At 41.2% G+C, this 19,721-nt stretch overlaps 1 protein-coding gene across 34 annotated transcripts in view; it reads left to right on the top strand.

The window, feature by feature from the left end:
• The window catches only part of HDAC9 (histone deacetylase 9), a 670,023-nt gene that overhangs the window by 369,515 nt on the left and 280,787 nt on the right, over window positions 1-19,721 (top strand). For 33 of the 34 annotated variants that reach the window (XR_008309711.1, XR_008309710.1, XR_008309709.1 and 30 more), the window contains one exon: window positions 8,714-8,980. Coding sequence is in view for 29 of the 34 variants with exons in the window: in XM_053261002.1 (XP_053116977.1) it covers window positions 8,714-8,980 (267 nt within the window). In the remaining 5 variants the exon portion in view is untranslated. Of the gene's footprint in view, window positions 1-8,713; window positions 13,091-19,721 lie in introns of those variants that run through there. The other variant, XM_053261024.1, reaches the window with a different exon arrangement.

The raw sequence follows: 19,721 nt of genomic DNA, 5'->3' as shown, positions 1-19,721 counted from the left end.
TAGTGTACATATAGTGTTTCTTGGGATACTATTAGATTCCTGCTGGCTGGGTAATAGATGGTGGATTAATTCAGAATAAGTAGCATTGTGACATCACTCTCACAGGATCATAGTCCTGAACCGTTGCCTGGCTATGTTCTCACAGTAGTCAAAATGGCTGGAATCCCTACTTCATCCTGTAAGAAACATGAATGAAAATGATCAGGCAAGCCTACTGATAAGACCAAGTGAAGCAGCCACCTTAGGTGGCAGATTGGTGGGGGTCTATCCCATACAACTCTTCTACTACCTCCCCCTTTCTCAGCAGCAATGTGTCAGCTGTCACCACTGCTCTTTTCCTCCTGCTCCTGCCTCTGGGACTTTCAAAAGGCAAAGGGGAATGGAACGGAACAGACAGAGTGTGGAGCAGAGTAGCCCAGCACTCTCTTCTCTTCCTTCACGCTCTCTTCTGCTCCTTTCCCCTTGGCTTTTGAAAATGCCAGATATGGAGGAGATACCACCGAGATACCACCGAGCCACCGAGTCAGGTGAGAGAGGGGCTGAAGGGGTGGTGAAGAGGAAGACCTGCAGTGGAAAGAGCCCCACTGGGCAGTGGGGAAGAAAATCGGGGGGGGTGGTGGCAAGTGACTTGCTCTGCATATCAGCTGAAGGCACAGGAGCAGTGGTTTGATTTGGCCCTGGCACAGTTAGAAACAAGTTTATTCTAGACCCTGACTGAGAGTGCAGTAGTTGAAGGGCCAAGCTACATGTGATGCTCATACCTTATCAATTCTATTTTTTCTTTTCTTTTACAAGACCCATCTGTGCAGAAGATCTGCACAGAAGGGAGGGTTTTGTTAATTCCCCCCCCGCCCCCGCTGATAGGGTTTCTGCTGAAAACAATTGCTCCTTGGATACTGCCTGAATGTTTTCTGCTCTGTGGCTAATAGCAGCCCTGAGGGAGCAGTGTTCCCTGTAAGGTGTGTGCACGTGTGTACATGCACAAGTTTTTAATGTCCACTCAGTTTATTGTAGATCCCGCTCAGGTTGAATCAGGAAGGCCCCATTCTGAATACACATGTGCACACACTGCCTTGATACTGCTGCCCAGAACAAAACTCATTCTGCACACAGATGAACAAAATTAGAGAGAATACTGTGACGGAAGTGCTTTTGCATCATGGAATCGCTGCAACTGGAGGTTCTGGCTGTCTTCCGCTACTCACCAACTCCAGTTTTGTCCGTCCAAATTTCCATACCATGTTCTGTGTTTCCTCCTGAAGCCTCCAAGGCTGTGTGCATCCCTGCAGGCAGGGCCAGCTGCTTCCTCTCTTTCTTACCCACAGCCACTCCAGCCTGAGCAATAGAGGTGCTAGTAAGAAGAACCAGTCTGGTCCATACTGGGTGGCTGCCTCCCCCTGCTAACTAACTTCTCAAGGGAGTCAGGCAGCAGTGCCACTCCAGTACAGATCCCAAATGTCGGTGCTCCTGTTTCAATACCTATAGCCCCTTCAAAGGATAGGTAGCATGTTGGTGCAGCAACTCAATACACATCTACTGCAAGGAAAGCAGCTGGGATTCTGGTTTTTTCCCCTCGTGCAAAAAGCCAGCCTTGCTGCCTTGATTGACTACTTCACTGAATGTAGAAATGAGCCATTTTGCCCTTTGAAGCTCTGGGCAGGGCACTTTCCAGATTAGCCGCTCAACCAGATGTCGCTATTTTGTTTTTGTCAGCCTTTTTTTTTTTAAATTAATTTTTAAAAAAGGCGCCCCCCTTCAAGCGGCGCCTGGGGCACATGCCCTGCCTGCCCTACCCTAGATACGCCCCTGCGCTCAACAGCGGCAAAATGCTTCCGTTCAGGCATGCATTCAAAACGTAAACAGCCAGAAGAGCAGTCTTGTGGAAACTAACAACCCGAAAAAACCAGCAACTTCTTTACGCCGAATATACGACATCATAGCACTATATCACATTGATTAAATTTGAAACAAGGCATGGGAAATAGGAATGGCACCCTGCTGTCAGTGTAGGGACTGTGGTGTCATGACACAGGAAGTGTGGAAGCACACTCCAGAGATACATCCTGACCTCGTTGCAGGTTGCACTAGAAAGTGCCCTGTTTCTGCTGCGCTGCAACCTAGTTTTAGCCCCTCTCCGCTTCTGTTCCCAATTCAAGCTGACTTCCCACTTGCCTAAACATTATCCATTTGCTTCACCCCTATAGTTCAGGTTGCTTATTTGGTAAAATACAACCCTGTTTCTGATAGGTCTCCTCCCGCCCCTTGTGCTGTCTTTGATTCTGGAAGGACTGCCACTCTCACAGTTTTTTGCAGCTGCTAAGAGAAGAATAAATGCATTCCTACTTCCAGCTCTCCCTCCCACAAAAACAGGGTTGAACTCCAGTTGTTTTTCCCCACCAACAGCCATATGTTTTCTCCCCCAAATTCTGATCTGGAGCTGGAAGCATCCTGTAGCAGCATCATGGGAAGGAAGTACTCAGTTACACTTGGGGAAGCTCAAATGTTGCTTTTTAATTTAACTTGGGATGCAGATTGGACCATCTTCTGAACTTCACCACTAATCCACAAACAAGATCTTGGAAACCCCACAGGGTTGTGGCTGTCACATTTCTGAAACTGCGACAGTAATGCTGATGTATTTATATATGCACCTGTAAATGTGTATTTAGTGTTATAGAAGTTAACTTCATGATTCCTTTAGTACCTTTTTAGTTCTTGATGCTGAAGCTGCCATTAGTGTGCTCTTTATGTGAACTACTGCAGATGTCACATGAGGGTTGCAACATCTGCCTTATCAGGTCTGCAGGAATAGTGCTATAATGCATCACAAAAAGGGAACGAAATCCCCACTTTGAACTTGAAAGCAGGCAGAAGGAGTGCAGTGAGGAAATAAATATGTTTCCTAACTGGGCTGCAGTCTGGATCTCATTCTCTCTTGGATTCCCTTTTAAGGGTAACCCACCTGATGCCGAGCAACTGGCATATGGAATGTTTTACAGATGGCCCTACATCAGTGACTCATGTAGCTGTAGATGATTATCTGTCACACAGATGTTTCAGCTTGTATTTTTCAGCTAGCCAGTCAGCGGCCAGACGTTACTGGTGGCTCAGCAACAGATGTTTCAAATGTCAGGAATATCTTGTCCATTCTAAACATAAGTTGGTGGTTTCTTTGCGTACTTGGTCATCATGATCAACTTTGAAAACAACGTACGTGTGTGTGTGTGTGTGTGTGTGTGTGTGTTTTCTAGACACCTGTTTTTGTTTGGGTCCTAGAGCATGGTCTAAGTGCACATGATACAGCCACCTTGCTGAAGCTGGGCAGATCTTGGTGTGGTCAGTGCCTAGATAGGAGGAGACCCATGTATGCCACCTTTGAGGATGGGGCTGTAGCTCAGAGCATCTGCTTGGCATGCAGAAGGTCCCCGGTTCAATCCCTGGCATCTCCAGGCAGGGTTGGGAAAGGCTCCCATCTGAAACCTTGGAAAAGCCACTGCCAGTCAATACTGACTTAGGTAAACCAATGGTCTGACTCGGTAGAAGACTGCTTCCTATGTTTTGAGCCATGTCATATTACCTCTCAACAGAGATCACTTAAATCAATAAGAAAAGGAAGATAATGTGTTTTTAATTATTGTTGTATTTAGAAAAATAATGAAGAATTGTTGATCTGACCCCTACAGTACTCCATGGCCACAGCCCAACAGAGAGTTAAACATGCTGAAACCCACTGAATTCAACTGTCGCCAATGAGCCCATTCACACACTCATAAAAAGAGGGTGGAAGGCAGTATACCTAGGTGTTCATGTTAATCTCTCACTCAAATCTGGGTAACTCAGATCCTCTACCCTGCTCTTTACCCAAATAGGATGAAAAGTGAGTGCTCCTACCATGATGCTTTGGCTGTCTGGGTGCATTAGCCTTTGGTAGCAGGTCTCGGGAAGTAATAGCCATGATTGTAATAAAGTGCTTTGGCAACAGGGGCGGGCATCTGTGAATGTGCCACTCTGCAAAGCACACTCTATGATCCTTTGCTTGCAAAGCCTTCAGTAGGGCTGGTCCTGCCTCCTGCCCCTTCATGGCCAATCAAGGGACAGCTGATGATATAATGAGGTGCAATGCATGCTGGGATAGCTCCTTTGATCCTCAGACAGTGCAGATGTCAATGTCAGTAACGGAGACCACTGCTGTCTGAATTGTCTGAAAAAATATTTTTGCATGAACATGATTTTTGTTTTTGTATGTCCTAAGAAATGTAACAGTGTTAGAAGAGAACTTTTGTTGAAAAGCAGTATAAAAATAATCACAGTAGGAGCAGAAGAAGAAAATTATGAGCGTAATTTGATGCAAATACAATGCAATATCTGCCCATGGAGAAGATTTGAATGTGATTAATGGACTCTAGTACTCTGCTAAGAAATTCCGGGTCTGCATAGAGTGAATATTTGTTGACAGTTTTGTCCTTAACATATTAGTCCATTTGCTTCCATTATGCACTCTTCAAAAAGGAACCATTCTAGGTTCAGAACTCATTTAGAAGCTACATTTGATAACTGTTATTGTTGCTATTATTTGATAGCTGCTGCTGTTGTTGCTACCAGCCATTAGTATTGTTGCTGTTGTTGCTATCATCAGATTAAATAAATACTAGTAGTTTCATCATATGAGTTTTAGATTTGCATTGACTAATAATCATACTGAAGCCAGCATCCTTAAATGCACACGTGTTGGAGCAGGCATCGTCTTAGAATAGACATTTTCTCCAGTGTGAGAGAAAAGGGCTAATTCAAATGAGTGCTTGAAAACTGCAGTATTTAAAAGTTGGACCTGGTAATCCATATGAATCCAGAACTGCTAATCTTCCTAATTAGTGTCAATAAAAACTTAGTTTTAACAATGACAATGCTGACCATTCGATGATGGAATTTCACCAAAAACAATTTAATTCTCTGGGATACAGAATTAGTAGGCTGGCCTGGTCTTCCAGAGGCTGGATCTCAGGCCGCATAATGATAATGCAGCAAACATAGCACTCCTATGATGAGAGCAGTTATAACAATCTGATCCGAAAATTGTGGTCTGGTTTTGGATTCTCCAGCAGCTGATAGCTTCCTGTAGCAGCAGCAACAAATAGCAGCACACTATGGTAACAAATAGGGCGGTTTTGGTTGTAAGCCAGGACAATGTTATGCATGAATATGGGTCAGAAGTTAGAATACCTCTTAAGCTTGTGCAGTCTTCCAAATATTTTAGTGACCACTCTCCCATTCAGGTTGGCATAGGGAGCAGCACCGTGTACGGGCATGGATTTGCCAAGAACTGCAGAAGCAATATGCTGACATCCCATTTGCATTATGTTCACAAACACTAGGGCTGTTCTCACGATTTTTATTAGGGTAGGAGAAGACTCCTACCCTAATTTGGGATCTGGGCATGCTCCTGATACTTTGTGTGTTAGATAAAAGCAAGGTTGAAGGCAGAGAACTTGCTCATCTGTCAAGTCCCAGCTGGGTGGGAAGGGTTTTCCTCCTACCTCGTTCCATAGTTTGGGACGGAATCTGGGTAGGATATGTTCATCCTACCCAGCCCAAGTTTGACAGGCGAGCAAGCTCCCTGCCTCCAGCCTTGCATTTATCTAACGCATGATCAAATATTAGGAGCACACTCCACCCCCGAATTAGGTTAGGAGTCTTCTCCTACCCTAATAATAATCATGAGAACAGCCCTACTATGTTCTTTGGGAAATGTGCTTTTTGAGCCTTCTCCCTCCCTCATGCCTTGTTACCATAAAGGAACATCGTTGTGCCAGCACTAGAGAGTCAGCGATGCTTTAGTCGTCCTTAAGGGCTGTTCATGAGTGCACCAAACCCCTCCCTACTCCTTGTTTGCACAGTACAGGCCTTTGGTCTAGTGCTGGTACAGTTTGATGATGTATTAGCACAGAAGGTTCAGCTGGGCTGAGCAACAGAACCAGGAGTCCTTGTGTGCTGGCCTTTGGATTCTAACATTGCCCCATGTGCAGCTCTGCTGCTAGAGTGCAGGACACCAGCTGTTTAAAACAGCAGCTTTTCAGTAGCAGCAACCATCTGTCCTCATCTTACACAACCAGGAACAGAAGTAGACAGTACACACAATATGGGGTAATGGTACTTTGGCCATTTTTTAAACAGAAATGCGAGGAAACACTTCTGAAAGGAAGAGTAGGAGTGCAGCAGGAGTGGCTTGTTGGGGTGTGTGCTTAACGCTTCCCCCACCTGCTATTTCTCTGCTCTAAAATGAACATCTAGTAGCAACTCGCAACTCCCAGCATGGTTTCAAATTTTATTTTATTTATTTATTTTTACACTTGTACCCCACTCTTCCTCAGAGGAACTCAGAGCGGTGTTCGTGGTTATTTTTATCCTCACAACAACTCTGTGAGGTAGGTTAGGCTGAGAGATACATGACTGGCCCAGAGTCATCCAATGAGTTTCATGGTTGAATGGGGATTCGGACCCGGGTCTTCTCGGTCCTAGTCCAACACTCTAGCCACTACGCTATGCTGTGCTCTAGCCCTCACAAGCACTGCTGTACTGGAACTCTGTGGGCAGGGGGAGAGCTGTTCTTCTGAATTTGCTTGGATGTGATGTGTTAGAGCAGGAGAATTACACTTGCCTGCATTCAAGATCAATACATGTAGTACTGTATTCCAGAGCGAAGTATACCTCTAGAACGGGTTATTCTGTTGAGTTCTCTCATCACAATCTTAAGGATATTTTCTCAAAGAGGCATTTTCTCAAACTATGAAATTTGACACTGTTCAAGGAGGTTTTAAATTTTTTGATTTCATAAATAAAATGATGATCAGTTGTTTTAAGAAAGTAATCATGTGCTCTCTACTTGTTTTATTCCGTATGGTAAAAGTCCAGTTCACAATTCATAAGCCAAGTCATATGCCAAAAGCCCCTGATGTTCAGCTTAGTACTGTTCATTGTCTTTCTCTCTAGTTCAGGTTAAAAGGCAAATGTAATAGAGAGAGACTAACCTTAGCCATGATAATTCAATTGGAGATATTACAGTTAAGGCCAATAGTTTAAAAAAAGAAAAGAAAAGGAATGTCCCAATAATGTTCACAGCAGCGTTATATGTTGGGGCACATAGCCTCATGTACAGAATAGACTGGAAGGCAATGGGGGTCAGAAAAAGAAATTAGATCAAATGGTCACGTAAATGTTAATTTTTGCCACCTCTGGGTTTTATAGATCAGTTTCTGAAGCTATCACACTCTTTTATTAAAAATGTCACATTATTCCACACAGTGGCAAGACTGTAGAAAGATAAGAATATATGACCATGGTGCCTTTTCAGTTAATTATAATAAATCAAATGGATGTAACAATTAACATTCAGAATTTAGAAATATAGCTGCTTAAACCCATTTGTACTTGCTGTACACATTCTGTACACACAGTGCATATCAACACAATAGGGATGTGCACTAATGTTTCTGTGGGGCGGGAAGCGGTACCTTTAAGCAGGAGTAAAGCAAGTCCTTACCTGCTCCTCCCCTGCCCTGCTCTTTTCTGGGAGTGGCACTGCACTGCTCAGAAGTCCATGCACATGCGCAGCAGCAGTGTGCATCTGACCAGGGTGTTGGGTGAAGCCCCGCTGCCTCACGCACACTTCTGAATGGTGTAGCGTTGTGCCTGGAAAAGCGATGGGGCAGCAGAGGAGCAGGTAAGGACCTGCTTTACTGTAGCTTAAAGGTGCCACTCCCCGCCCCTGCCAAAATGATTCAGCAGGCCATGCCGAAGCAATTTGGCACATCCATACTGAATGTGCTGAATCGATTCGTGCACATCCCTACTACACAACCCATGCCCACCCAGCTCCTCAGTCCATATTCCTCAGCTTTGCACTTCCTTTGGTAACATATAAATGCCCAGGTTTGAGGAGGTAAGGATCATGTATTATTGGCCATGTATGTGATCCAGTGTATACGCTATATATAGCACCTGACAAATACATGTAGGGGGCTGGGCTAGTCATGGCACGACCCCCAGTGCCCATCGGGGTGGCCCAATGTGTTGTGGCACCTTAGGCGAAGTGCAAAATTCTGCCTTGCCCCATGCTTTTGCTGGGGGCTAGCCCCCTTTCAAAACTAACCCTTAGAACAGGGATGGGGAACCTTGGCACTCCAGCTGTTTTTGGACTACAACTCCCATAATCCCCAGCCACAGAGGCCAATAGCTAGGGATTATGGGAACTGTAGGCCAACATCTGCAGGAGTGCCAAGGTTCCCCATCCCTGCCTTAGAAGCTTGAAAAGTGCGTGGAGAGCAGGGAGAAAGGTTGCTTGACTCCTCCAAGCTTTTTAAGGAGTGTGAGGAAGAGGTGCTCCTTTAGAGTTTGGAAGAATCAGATTCAATCCAAAAAGCTACCCTGTTGGCATCCTAATAATCTGCCACCTGAGGTGACTGCCCCGCCTTCCTTCATGAAAGGGCCACCCCTGGCCTTCTGCCTTTCGCTTATTTGATGTACATTTTGCTGAAGATGTGCCTGGTCCTATTAATATTTCCTGTAAGTGTCTTACAATGCACTCTGACTGCACTGGTAGGGAATATTCTCCTACATTTTTTTACTTTTGTAGAACTATTCAAAGTAGCTATTTCATTTCATTTATTTTATTTTCTGTGTCTGCTCCCTCCACCCGCCCCTATGTCTATGTTTTCAGATACTTTCCAAATCAATTGAACAGTTAAAGCAGCCTGGCAGCTTAGAAGAAGCAGAAGAAGAACTTCACGGAGAACACCCTATGCAGGAAGAGAGAGCGCCCTCTGTTGGTAGCAGCATTAGGGAGGACAGCAGTAGCGTTTCCTTGGATGACAGACTGGTACAGCCTTTGGGGGCTGTGAAGGTGAAAGAAGAACCACGGGACAGTGATGATGATGTTCAAAATCAGCAAATGGCATCTGGGGAGAAAGCTGCTTTTATGCAACAGGTAATAGGCAAAGATTTAGCCCCAGGCTTTGTAATTAAAGTGATTATCTGAGTACTACCATAATAAGCATGTTTGAATCCTTGATGAACATCATGTTTTTCCATCCGCAGAATTCAATTGAATTGTGTGGTTTTAGCATTCAGCGAATCTAACAAAGGCAGATGTGTTCACACCTTAAGTTAAGCATAGTGCGAAAGTGCTTGTTAAATCAAGGAACACTTGTTGCTGTGTATGCCTTTGGGTTATTAATAGAATTCATATTAGCTCTAATGGATTCTACCACATTAGTTAGTTCTAGTGAAATGGAACTCATTATTGTATGAACTTATTGTGGAGATCATCTATTGCTGATCAGACCTGAGCATTGCTCACTCTCTCTTTCTCTCACAATTTCTAAACTTCTTTGATATGTCTCAATGTATGCTTTCATTGATTTGTAAATAATGTACCATACTGTAGTCCTAAACACTGTTTTAAAAAGGGGGATTTGCCCCCTGTTAGGTACTGGCCCAGAAATCAGTGGTCCGAGCTTTGTATATACAATAAGACCTGGAGGAGACTGAGGAAGGCAGATGAAGACTGACATGGAATGCACTTTTAAAAATGAAATTGGTTTTTCCTTTCTGCATTAATTAATTAATTACCCTATCTTACATAGGAATGCAGGAAGCTGCCTTATACCAGGTCAGACCATTGGTCCATTGAGCTTAGAATGGTCTACAGTACACTGGCTGGCAGCACAGCTCTCTAAGGTATCAGGCAGCTGGTCTTGCCCAGCCCTACCTGGAGATTTCAGGAATTGAACTTGGGGCCTTCTGCATGCTAAGCAGATGCTCTGCTACTGAGATACAGCCCCATTTCATTTACTATCTGCATTAATCAACTGCAACACTGTGTTCCGGCCAAGCACATGAGATACTTATATTTGTACTGAGGTGGTGGCAGCAAGAATCTTTACTCTTTAGTTTATTCCCCCCCCCCCATTAAAACTGAATTACACATGAGCACGGAACCTAACTCATAGGTTTACATGCTCATGCTAATGACAGTGAGAGAGACACTTGTAGATGTTTCCAGCACGTATCCTAGGGCCAACATTTTCCAGTATACTCCTCTCCTAGTTAGAAAGGCAACAACTCATTCATTCCAGAATGTCCCATTAAAGCCATTGAGACTGTTCTGGCATAATTGTAGCCTTATTGTACTTGGCTCATCCAAAGTCCTGGCCATATGTGATAAGAGTGGCAACTTCAACCACTGTGAGTGCCAAGTGCAGGAGAATGTCTAGGCCTGATTTATCTTGGAAAACTTGTCTAAGGGTGTGTAAAAACAAAGGTCAGGTTGGCAAATGGAATTAAAAGTTTTTCAATAGTATTTAAGTAATTACTAAGATATGCATGCAGTTGTACGTAGTTGTGCCTCCAGAAGGATCATAGTCCTTTTGAATGCTATAAAATCGGAACAACTTGGTATGCAGTAGGAACTGCCTGTTTACTTAAGTCAGTGCTGTGTCAGGTCCCTACTATTCTCCTGCAAAAAAGTAATTGTGTGAGGTGGACAGGAAATGCCTTATGGAAACAGGAAGTCCAAGTGATTAATGCACTGTGGAATGTACAAGGGGGGTAAAGAGAAGCAGAGGATAGTGTTTTATTCTCTGTTTTCTAAAGGGCACTCTCTGAATTGATTTATTGTCAAAGAAAATAACAAAGCAAGTAAGGAAATTGTTAAGGAAGCTTTCCAGTGAAACATTTCCTATAGATTCCCTTTTGATATGTTTACTTTGTTGTATAGGTTTACTTTTGTTAAGCTGAAGAGTCATTGTATTAAGACCCCTTTAATATGGATAATCCCAAACTGACCTGGAATTCTTGTCAGGTTTTTCTATTAAAATATTTATATTTCTAAGGTATTTTAAGGTGCAGTATCCTTTTCAAAAGAGAGCTGTTTTGCCAAATGGAAAAGTTGTTCTGATATAAGCATGTGGTGTTTACATTTTTCTCTTATTTTCTTAAATACCATTTAAAATGTTGCCATTTCTAAAGATACATTATCCCCCCACTCGGAAAACTGTCAGAAATTATGTCCCTGTTAAATCCTCAGATTTGCTGCACCAGCAAATAGTCTGCTCCACACATGATCATATTCCTCTTATGCGTACATCACTCCAATGCAGGAAAATTCATCAACATCACATGTATACTGTCAGATGTGACAAATGTACAAATTTGTACAAATTTGTACATTTGTACACATGATGACAGTTACAGCCCACTGCACCTTCCCATCATGTATACATGCAGCAAAATGTGTGTTTGTAATATGGGAAAGGTATACATTATTTTTCTTGACCACACATGTTGATGCATGAAACAGTTTCAGATGTTTTGGACATTTACAAACTTGTCATCCTTTGGGAACTGGGGATGTTGTTTAAGCACTTCTATGCCCTGGAGTCCACTGATGGAATCTGCTTAGCTGGTTCTTCTCCCCACTGGTTCTCACAGTCTGCACAGCTGGCTTTCCACAGTCCCTGCAGTGTTGGCCTAGAAAGAATGGGCCTGCATGTCATGCACCTGATAGTATGCTATGTGTTGAACCAGAAGCACAAAAAGCCACTGTCAAGACATGGGATGGGTTCAGACATAATGCAAGGCTGATTTGTGCTAGTTATAGCTAAGAATCCAAACCATGGTTTGAGCTTCCAGATGTACAAAAGTCATGGTTTAGAGCAGCTTGTCTGTTTTGGTTTCGCATTTGTTCAGGACTCAGCTTCATACATTCATTCTCATCTCCACGATGCAGCAACCTTTGGAGGCGGAGCAATGGCCCTAAAAGTGGTTTATTGATCTATGAATTCAGATATAATGTGCTTGTTTCGATGTAATGTGGAACCTCGGAAGTGCACGCTTCTCCATCCTATACTCACACAAGTATCTGCTTCCTATCTAAGTTAAAATGAGCCAATAATGATTGTGTTATCCAAACCTACCAATAACAACTTATTCTAACCTACTTGCTTTAAATAACCTGGACTCTGTACCCAAAGTTTGAAGTAAGATCTCAGGTTATTTGAAGCAAGTATATTAGCATAAACTAAGATTATGCTAACACTAATGAAAATAATCTCATTTTATTTTAACCTAGATAAGAGGTAGCTGCTCGTATAGAAATGGGAGGATTGTGTGCATGTTCCTGAAGCTCAGACCATTGCATAGAGCTTGATTTTAACCAAGGTTCCACATGACATCTGAACTACCCCGAAGAGAACTGTGGTTTGCAAGCAAACTTCAAACCATGGCTTGTTTGTTGGTCCCAAATAAGCCCATAGTTTGTTGGCAGACTTGGGGTCAGACATAAAATATAGTTTATTTAAACAAACCATGGTTATATGTTATGTCTGAAGCCACCTATTCTCTTTAAAACATTCATCACGTTTTTCTTGGTTGTTACAAGTAGCATATGCTAATTCTAATGTTTAATAGGAACAGATGCTCTTAAAGTTCACCTAAAATATTTCCATCAGCTTTATTTGTGAATATTGCTTGTGAGATTTGAGGGCTTAAATGCTACCTCAGAGTTTATTCTTTTTTTCTTCTGGAAAATAATATAGGAAAATTGATATTCGGAACCATAACAAATGTAGCAGGAGGGGGGGAGATGTTCACATCCTGTGCTTTTTCTTCTTCTTCACAGAGTTTAATATGCGCCAACGCAAAAAGGGATAGTGCATCTTTTAAAATACATTTTATTTGGGTAGGAATCTGAATGCAAACAAACTTTTGTACATTAATGTTTCAAAACATGTAACTACAAAGATATTTTTATAATGCAATTAGAGTTACCCCAGTTTAGCCAGTGGATTTCCATGCCACTCAAATTTTCTAAAAGAGAAACTACCTGGAACCAGTGAAAAGGAAAACTGGGTTTAAGTCACCATATTTCTAATTGCTAAATGTCACATTTTAAATCTACTGTATTTATTATAATTTACACCATTGGTGATTTCTTGTTTTGTGTTGTAAATATATTCTGTTTGTATGTTCCCTATTTTGCCTTCTGATACAAGTCTATATATTCCTTTCTCAAATAAAGTTTTTTTTTCTCAAAAGATTCCCTTTCACATACTTGGCTTTGTGTAAAGTCGATAAAGTCAGCACTTTCTCTTTCATATAGGCAAATATGTTCACTTATTGTTGAAACAATAGATTTAGGAGCATGTTTTTATGGCCCCATTTTAAATTACTCAAAGTCTATTTTTGGTCTGTTATTTGATTCTCACTCCAACCATTACACATTTTACAGAAATGGAAATATTGTATGTGCATATTCATTTTCTCACTACATTTGTCTTGAACATGTGGCTCAATCATTGTGTCATTTGAAACTGTATTACAAATAAATACCAGTTTTCAGAATTCTAGTAATCCAGAATTTTGATAACTAAAAATCACCAGACAAAAGTGTTAAAATCTTAGCAGGAACACAATTTGTTTGCACATTAAACATTATAGAAGTTTTAAGTGAAGCTGTCAACTATAGAACATATGGTAATAATGGGTGATTATCCAGATAAAGCATTTTTATTTTATTTATTTATCAAATTTGTACACCGCCCCAAACTTTCATCCCTGGGCGGTTAACAATAGCATAAAACAAGTTTAAAACATATACAGTACAAAAAACTGAAAACAATTTAACAATTTTAAAATAAACCAGAGATTAAAACCTAAAAAAATTAGGAAACTGAGAAAGCTTGGGTGAAAAGATGGGTTTTCAGGGTTTTTTTTAAAATTGCCAGAGATGGGGAGGATCGTATCTCAGCAGGGAGCGCATTCCACAATCTCGGGGCAGCGACCGAGAAGGCCCGTCTCTGTGTAGCCACCAAACGAGTTGGCAGTAACTGGAGATGGACCTCCTCAGATGACCTCAATGGGCGGTGGGGCTCGTCGACGCTCTCTTAAATACCCAGGGCCTAAGCCGTCTAGAGCTAACTAGCACTTTGTATTTTGCCTGGGAACCTATTGGCAGCCAGTTCTATCAAGCTCATATTTAAAAACCCATCATCTCAAGCCAGATAAAGTTAATCGTGCTTCATTGGAATCAAGTTAAGTCATTAATGGTTAAGTCCCATTCATTTCAACAGAACATAAATGCTTCTCTGGAGTGGAACCAAATGACATTCCTTAGTCAAAAGAAGCATTCAAACCCTTGCTGAGGCAGGATGAGTTTTTAAAGAGAGCTGAAGATGATATGATTGAACCACTCTTTCTTACAGTCATTTCTTTCATTCCCCTTGCCACCTCTGGCCAAAGAAGTTCTTGAGGCACTTAAAAAAAAATAACCCTAGCAAACTCACTGAGGAAACCATAGTGGTATGGGTGTATACGCCACAGGTCTTGGTGGCACCTTAAAGTTTCTGGAAAACCATAATTGCTTAATTTTAGAAACTGATAGCATTTCTTTAAAAGATAATAGCAGTGAAAACAATAATAAACAAATGCCACCTCCTCTCCTTTCTCTCATCACATGTTAATAAATAAATATTGATGATGATGATACTATTTACACACAGTCTACCAGATATTATTGACTGGATTTGGTACTCTCTCTCTCTCTCTCTCTCTCTCTCTCTCTCTCTCTCTCTCTATCTCTATCTCTATCTATCTATCTATCTATTATATTTTATTTGTTAGCTGCCCCATAACAAATTGTTCTTTGGGCAGCTCACAACACAGCAATCAGACACTGAATAAAAACAATGAAATCACACACAGACACCCCCACACTATATACAGTAGGAAACAATTTTTTTAAAAAATTAAGTCAGTTTTAAAAATCAAATTTTAAAAGCCTGAGTAAATAGAAAGGTCTTCACATGGCATCTAAAAGAACAAAGTGATGATGCCAGGTGACCCTCACTGGGGAGGCTGCTCCATAAACAGGGTGCAGCCACCGAAAAGGCCCTCTCCCTAGTAGCCACTCCCTCACCTCATGTGACAGGAGCTCTCGGATCAGGGCCTCTGAAGAAGATCTTAAGGTCTGAGTTGGGACATATGGGACAAGGTAACCAAGCCATTTAGGGACCGGGTTCCACTCCTGACCATTCTTAGCAAGTTGTAGAATATCTTCAGAGAGCAAAGATGGGTGTATACAGAGTGGGCTCCTACAGCTGAGAGCCTTCAGAATTCCTCTAAATTCATTACATTTAGACTGGCCTTGAGGATGCTCTTTTACCTGTAGCAAAATGGATGCTCTTTTACCTGCGTACACTCTAATCCAGGACTGCTCAACTCTGGCCCTTATGCAGATGTTGGCCTACAACTCCCATAATCCCTGGCTATTGGCCACTGTGTCTGGAGATTATGGGAGTTGTAGACCAAAACCAGCTGTGGGGCCAAAGTTGAGCAGGCCTGCTCTAATTCCACTCTCGGGCATTCAACAGGTTGCTTCAGGAAGGCAACCAAGTCGGAGATAATACAATTGCTACCATGATTTTTGGACTTTCAAGAAATTGCCCACCTTACAACATAATAGGCAGAAAAGTGCATATGATTAATTAGTAATACATTCAGGAACTCTGACTTCCACTGAAATACTCATTGCACTGAATTAAATTTCAAAATGTCTGTTTGTAATGCAACTGAAAACTGCTCTTATCATCCTCATTTTCATCATTGACTGAAACTGTATTTGCATTGAATAAAACAGAAAAGTATCTATTGATTTCTGTTTAACTCAACATTTTCATCTCATCATTGTTTGAAATCCTAGTTGCACTGAATAAACTGGCAGTTTTGACTGATTTCTGTGAAACTAGATTTCGGATACCATTTTCAACATTTCTGACACCTATTGAGTGAGGTTTTCCTTGTTTTATTCACTGGCATTCTGTGGTACTTTTGGATTTTTAACTTGCCCCACCCCCCAGGAATAATATAAAAAGGGTTTTCTTTTGTGTGTGTAATAGTGTCCAAAAAGCAATTATTTAAATTTAACACTTATTAAAAATTAACTGTCACTAGTCTTTCAGCTCCCAAGATTCCCAACCAGTATATCCTTTTTTGCCTGTTTGTTTAGCATCTGGTCAGTTTTCCTGTCACCCAGCAGAGTGACAGAAACAAGTGAAGTGCATGCAAGATGGAAGCAGAACTACATGTGCTTCTAGAGCTCCATCTATCATTCCCATTGCTGAAGAAACAAGTGTACATCTAGATAAAAGGTGACTTGCCTCTTCAACAATTGGAATTGCTACACTTCAAGCAACAAATGAAACTTCAACTGTACGTGAACTTCTCCTTCGCAAGTGCATATCAATTCTTTGGATCCCTGCCTGCATTTAAAAGATAGGCACTTTTGTATAGAAGTGGATGTTATCATAAACAATGCAAACTTCAAAGTATCAAGAATACTCAGTTGACTTTAACAGAATAGACTGAAATTTGTCCATTCATTGTCTTTAAAAAGATTTTATGTTGCCTAAAGTAAAGTTCAGCCATTTTGAGGCATCTAAGATGCTTCCATACATTTCTTCTGATTCTCGGTTCATTCACTATTTTAATTTCCAGGCCTTTTGTGGTAGATCTTATACATCAAATCTGAAGAATTAGATCTTTTTGCAGTAGCAGCTGATTTTTTTTTTTAGCTGGAACTCAGCAGGTTATTTTTATCCATTTTTCAACAGTCTCAAAACCTTAGCCAGTTATATTTGGTGTCATGGAATATGATTAGACTAACAAGATAATGAAATAAAACTGAACTTCAGAAAGAGTGCATTGTCCCCAGCACTGGAGATCAGATGTTAATCAAGTTAACAAAATTATATATGCATTTTTTTAGCACCTATACAATTATTAGTATTTTTTAAAAGACCAAATCCAAGGGAGGACCATGAACTCATAGAAGCAGGCTTCTATGCACATACTATAGCTGGATGGCGAATCTGAGGAGCGAATGAGTTTGCATATATGATTCTCCAGTCTGATTCTGCGAATAAATATAGCATGCAGAAATAGTTTCATCAGATTATCAGTGATAGTGCCAATCAGCAGTACAGGGGGAAGAAGACTGGATTTATTTCTCACATTAATTTGGCAAGGAATTTGCTTATGGCAAGAGAACTTGGCTACAACTTTAAATAAAGACAGACAGACAGATATGTTTTAATTTTATTTTTACATTTATATCCCGCTCTTCTGCCAAGGAGCCCAGACATGGTTATGTTTATCCTCACAACAACCCTGTGAGGTAGGTTAGGTGGAGAGATACGTGACTGGCCCGGAGTCACCTAGTGAGCTTCATGTCCAAATGGGGATTTGAACCCGGGTCTTCCCAGTCCTATTCCAACACTCTAAGCACTACCATATATACGTATATGCCATATATACGTACATACAGTTAAAAGGCCAAATCACATGGATGGAAACTTTATATATTTCCAAATCAGGGTGAAACCAATTACTGGGGCAATGGCAACCATAAAGAGCTACCCAAAGTTTAGATTATTATAGTGTTTAATAACAAGAAATTTTGGTCTGAAGGTCACTGTGTTTTTAGGGATCCACCTAAGATGTTCCCACGAAGTTAAATTGATAGGTTTAAGCATCCCTAATTCTGAACTAGACTGCGGCTGGTTTGTTTTCTCCTGCCATAGCTTAACCATGGGAAAGTCCTGCTTGCCTACAAGGGGGCGCATCGCAGAACTGCAGTCCGCTTAATCTGGTCTTTAGTGTACTCACTACTGCAAGAGTTTTCAATATCTTCTTAGACATGGAAAAAAAACCTTGACAAAAATATTGCATATGTGCTCATGCGTCTGCCTGTGCATTTATTATTAGAATATGTGGAAATAAATATGAAATACTTTGCCAAAAATGTTACTGTACAAACAAATGTTCTGGTGAGCTAAGCAGGGCTTTCCCTCCAATATATATTCCTCTTTATGTTAAACATATTTTATAATGATAGTTGAGGTTTATCATATATGGGAAATTTTCTTGCCACTAGACAGCTCTTTAAAACATGTTAGTGATTGGTTTGATCTACCACAGTGACAATAATTGATGAGGAACTCCTTCCAAATAGGTTAGTGATCTTGGCAGATGGATCCTCAAAACTTCACCAATGACCTAATCTGGCACTCTCATGTACTGTGCAGCTCCACTAGATATTATTTACCATACATTCAAGCTAGTTTTTATCATCCACTGCCAAACAAACCCAACAGTGACAAATGATTTCAGCCTGCCACTGGCAGTTTCATTGGAAAGATCAGAAAATACTGATAAATGCCTGTATGACTAAGAGAATATACACATTCAGAAAAAGCATGTGGTAGAGGCTAGAACCCTTCTGGGACTGTACAACTTAAGAATACAAGTGTGTAATTATATATCTGAATGATCCCCGGAGGAAAAGTTCAATGCAGGTAGAAAACTACTATGCCACAGCTTGAACATTTCTTCTTGACATTCCAGCTTCCTATCTGTGTGGAGTTTCTGACAAGAGCAACATGCAACCAGGTGGTCTCATCTGCGTTTGAACTAGTGCAGGTCCTGAAAGGTGCATATCCCCTAAAAGATGTAGGTCCCTACACAGGATTCCCCTGCCACAACCTTTTGGCTTCACTCCAGCTCTATCACACCAAACCAGAACTTCAAAGGAAGCTTCTAAAAAGGAGATATGACATTGCATAAGAAAACACTGCACCAATATATTGATTTGGATTTTGGAGACAGATTAACCCTGGCTGACCCCACTACTTTTCCCGATGAAGACAACAGAGCCAACAGTACAGGCTAATAAGCTGCTGACTGTGTATTACAAGGATCAAGCGGGTATCAGAAAAGGCTTTTTGCAGCCGTGCCTTGAGTCACGGGTAGGCAGCATGCGGTTCACCAGATGTTGCTGAACTACAGCTTCCATCATCCCCAGCCACAATTTATTACGGCTGAGAAAGATGAGAGTCGTAGTTCAGCAACATCTGGAGAGCTATCCCTGCCCAGCATTTAGGAAATGGCAAGCCACTGAGAAATCACTGTGGTCCAATGTGAATGTATCCATCAGTAAAATGGGTATTCTGACAAGAAGACAAAGATCAAAGTACACTACACATTAATATGCAGCATACATCATAATTATACTAAAATTAGTCTTAAAATGTAAGATACTTTTAAAAATGTCTTAAGTAAAAGATCTGGTGGATCTATCAGACTTTCTCCCTATGCCATCTACACAGTGAAAGTCAACTTCGAAGCAGAATTCTTAACTGGTTTAATTGATGGTCATCTAACACATGCCAAGCAATCCTAATTTGTAGGCTTGTGAACCAGGTGCATTGTAATACAGGAGAAAATGGCTGAATCCCCCTTAATGAAGTGTGCCTATGTCGAATTTTGACAGCTATTCTTCAAAATGCTAATTCAAGAGGCCAAGTGAAGATACGAAATTCAAGCACCTGGTGGTCCACTGTGTGTGACAGGATGCTGACCTAGATAGGCCTTGGGCCTGATCCAGCAGGGCTGTTCTTACGTTCTTAAGCCTTGGCCAACATTACTGATTTCTCATATCATTGAATATTGCCAGTTTGACCCCTTGCAGCCTTAAACAAAAATCCATGCATGACACTTGGGCACAATGGCAAGGAGTTATTGAAGGAACTTTATTATTCTTACTTTAACTTTATTTTTGTGGGCATCTTACATTTCTAAAATGATTATCCTTTTCCCAGCACTAGTCTAGTATA

Source organism: Hemicordylus capensis, chromosome 6 (genome assembly GCF_027244095.1).
Source record: "Hemicordylus capensis ecotype Gifberg chromosome 6, rHemCap1.1.pri, whole genome shotgun sequence".
Classification (NCBI taxonomy): domain Eukaryota; kingdom Metazoa; phylum Chordata; class Lepidosauria; order Squamata; family Cordylidae; genus Hemicordylus; species Hemicordylus capensis.
Note: the sequence above shows the minus strand (reverse complement) of the source record. Positions and strands in the feature narration are given on the sequence as shown.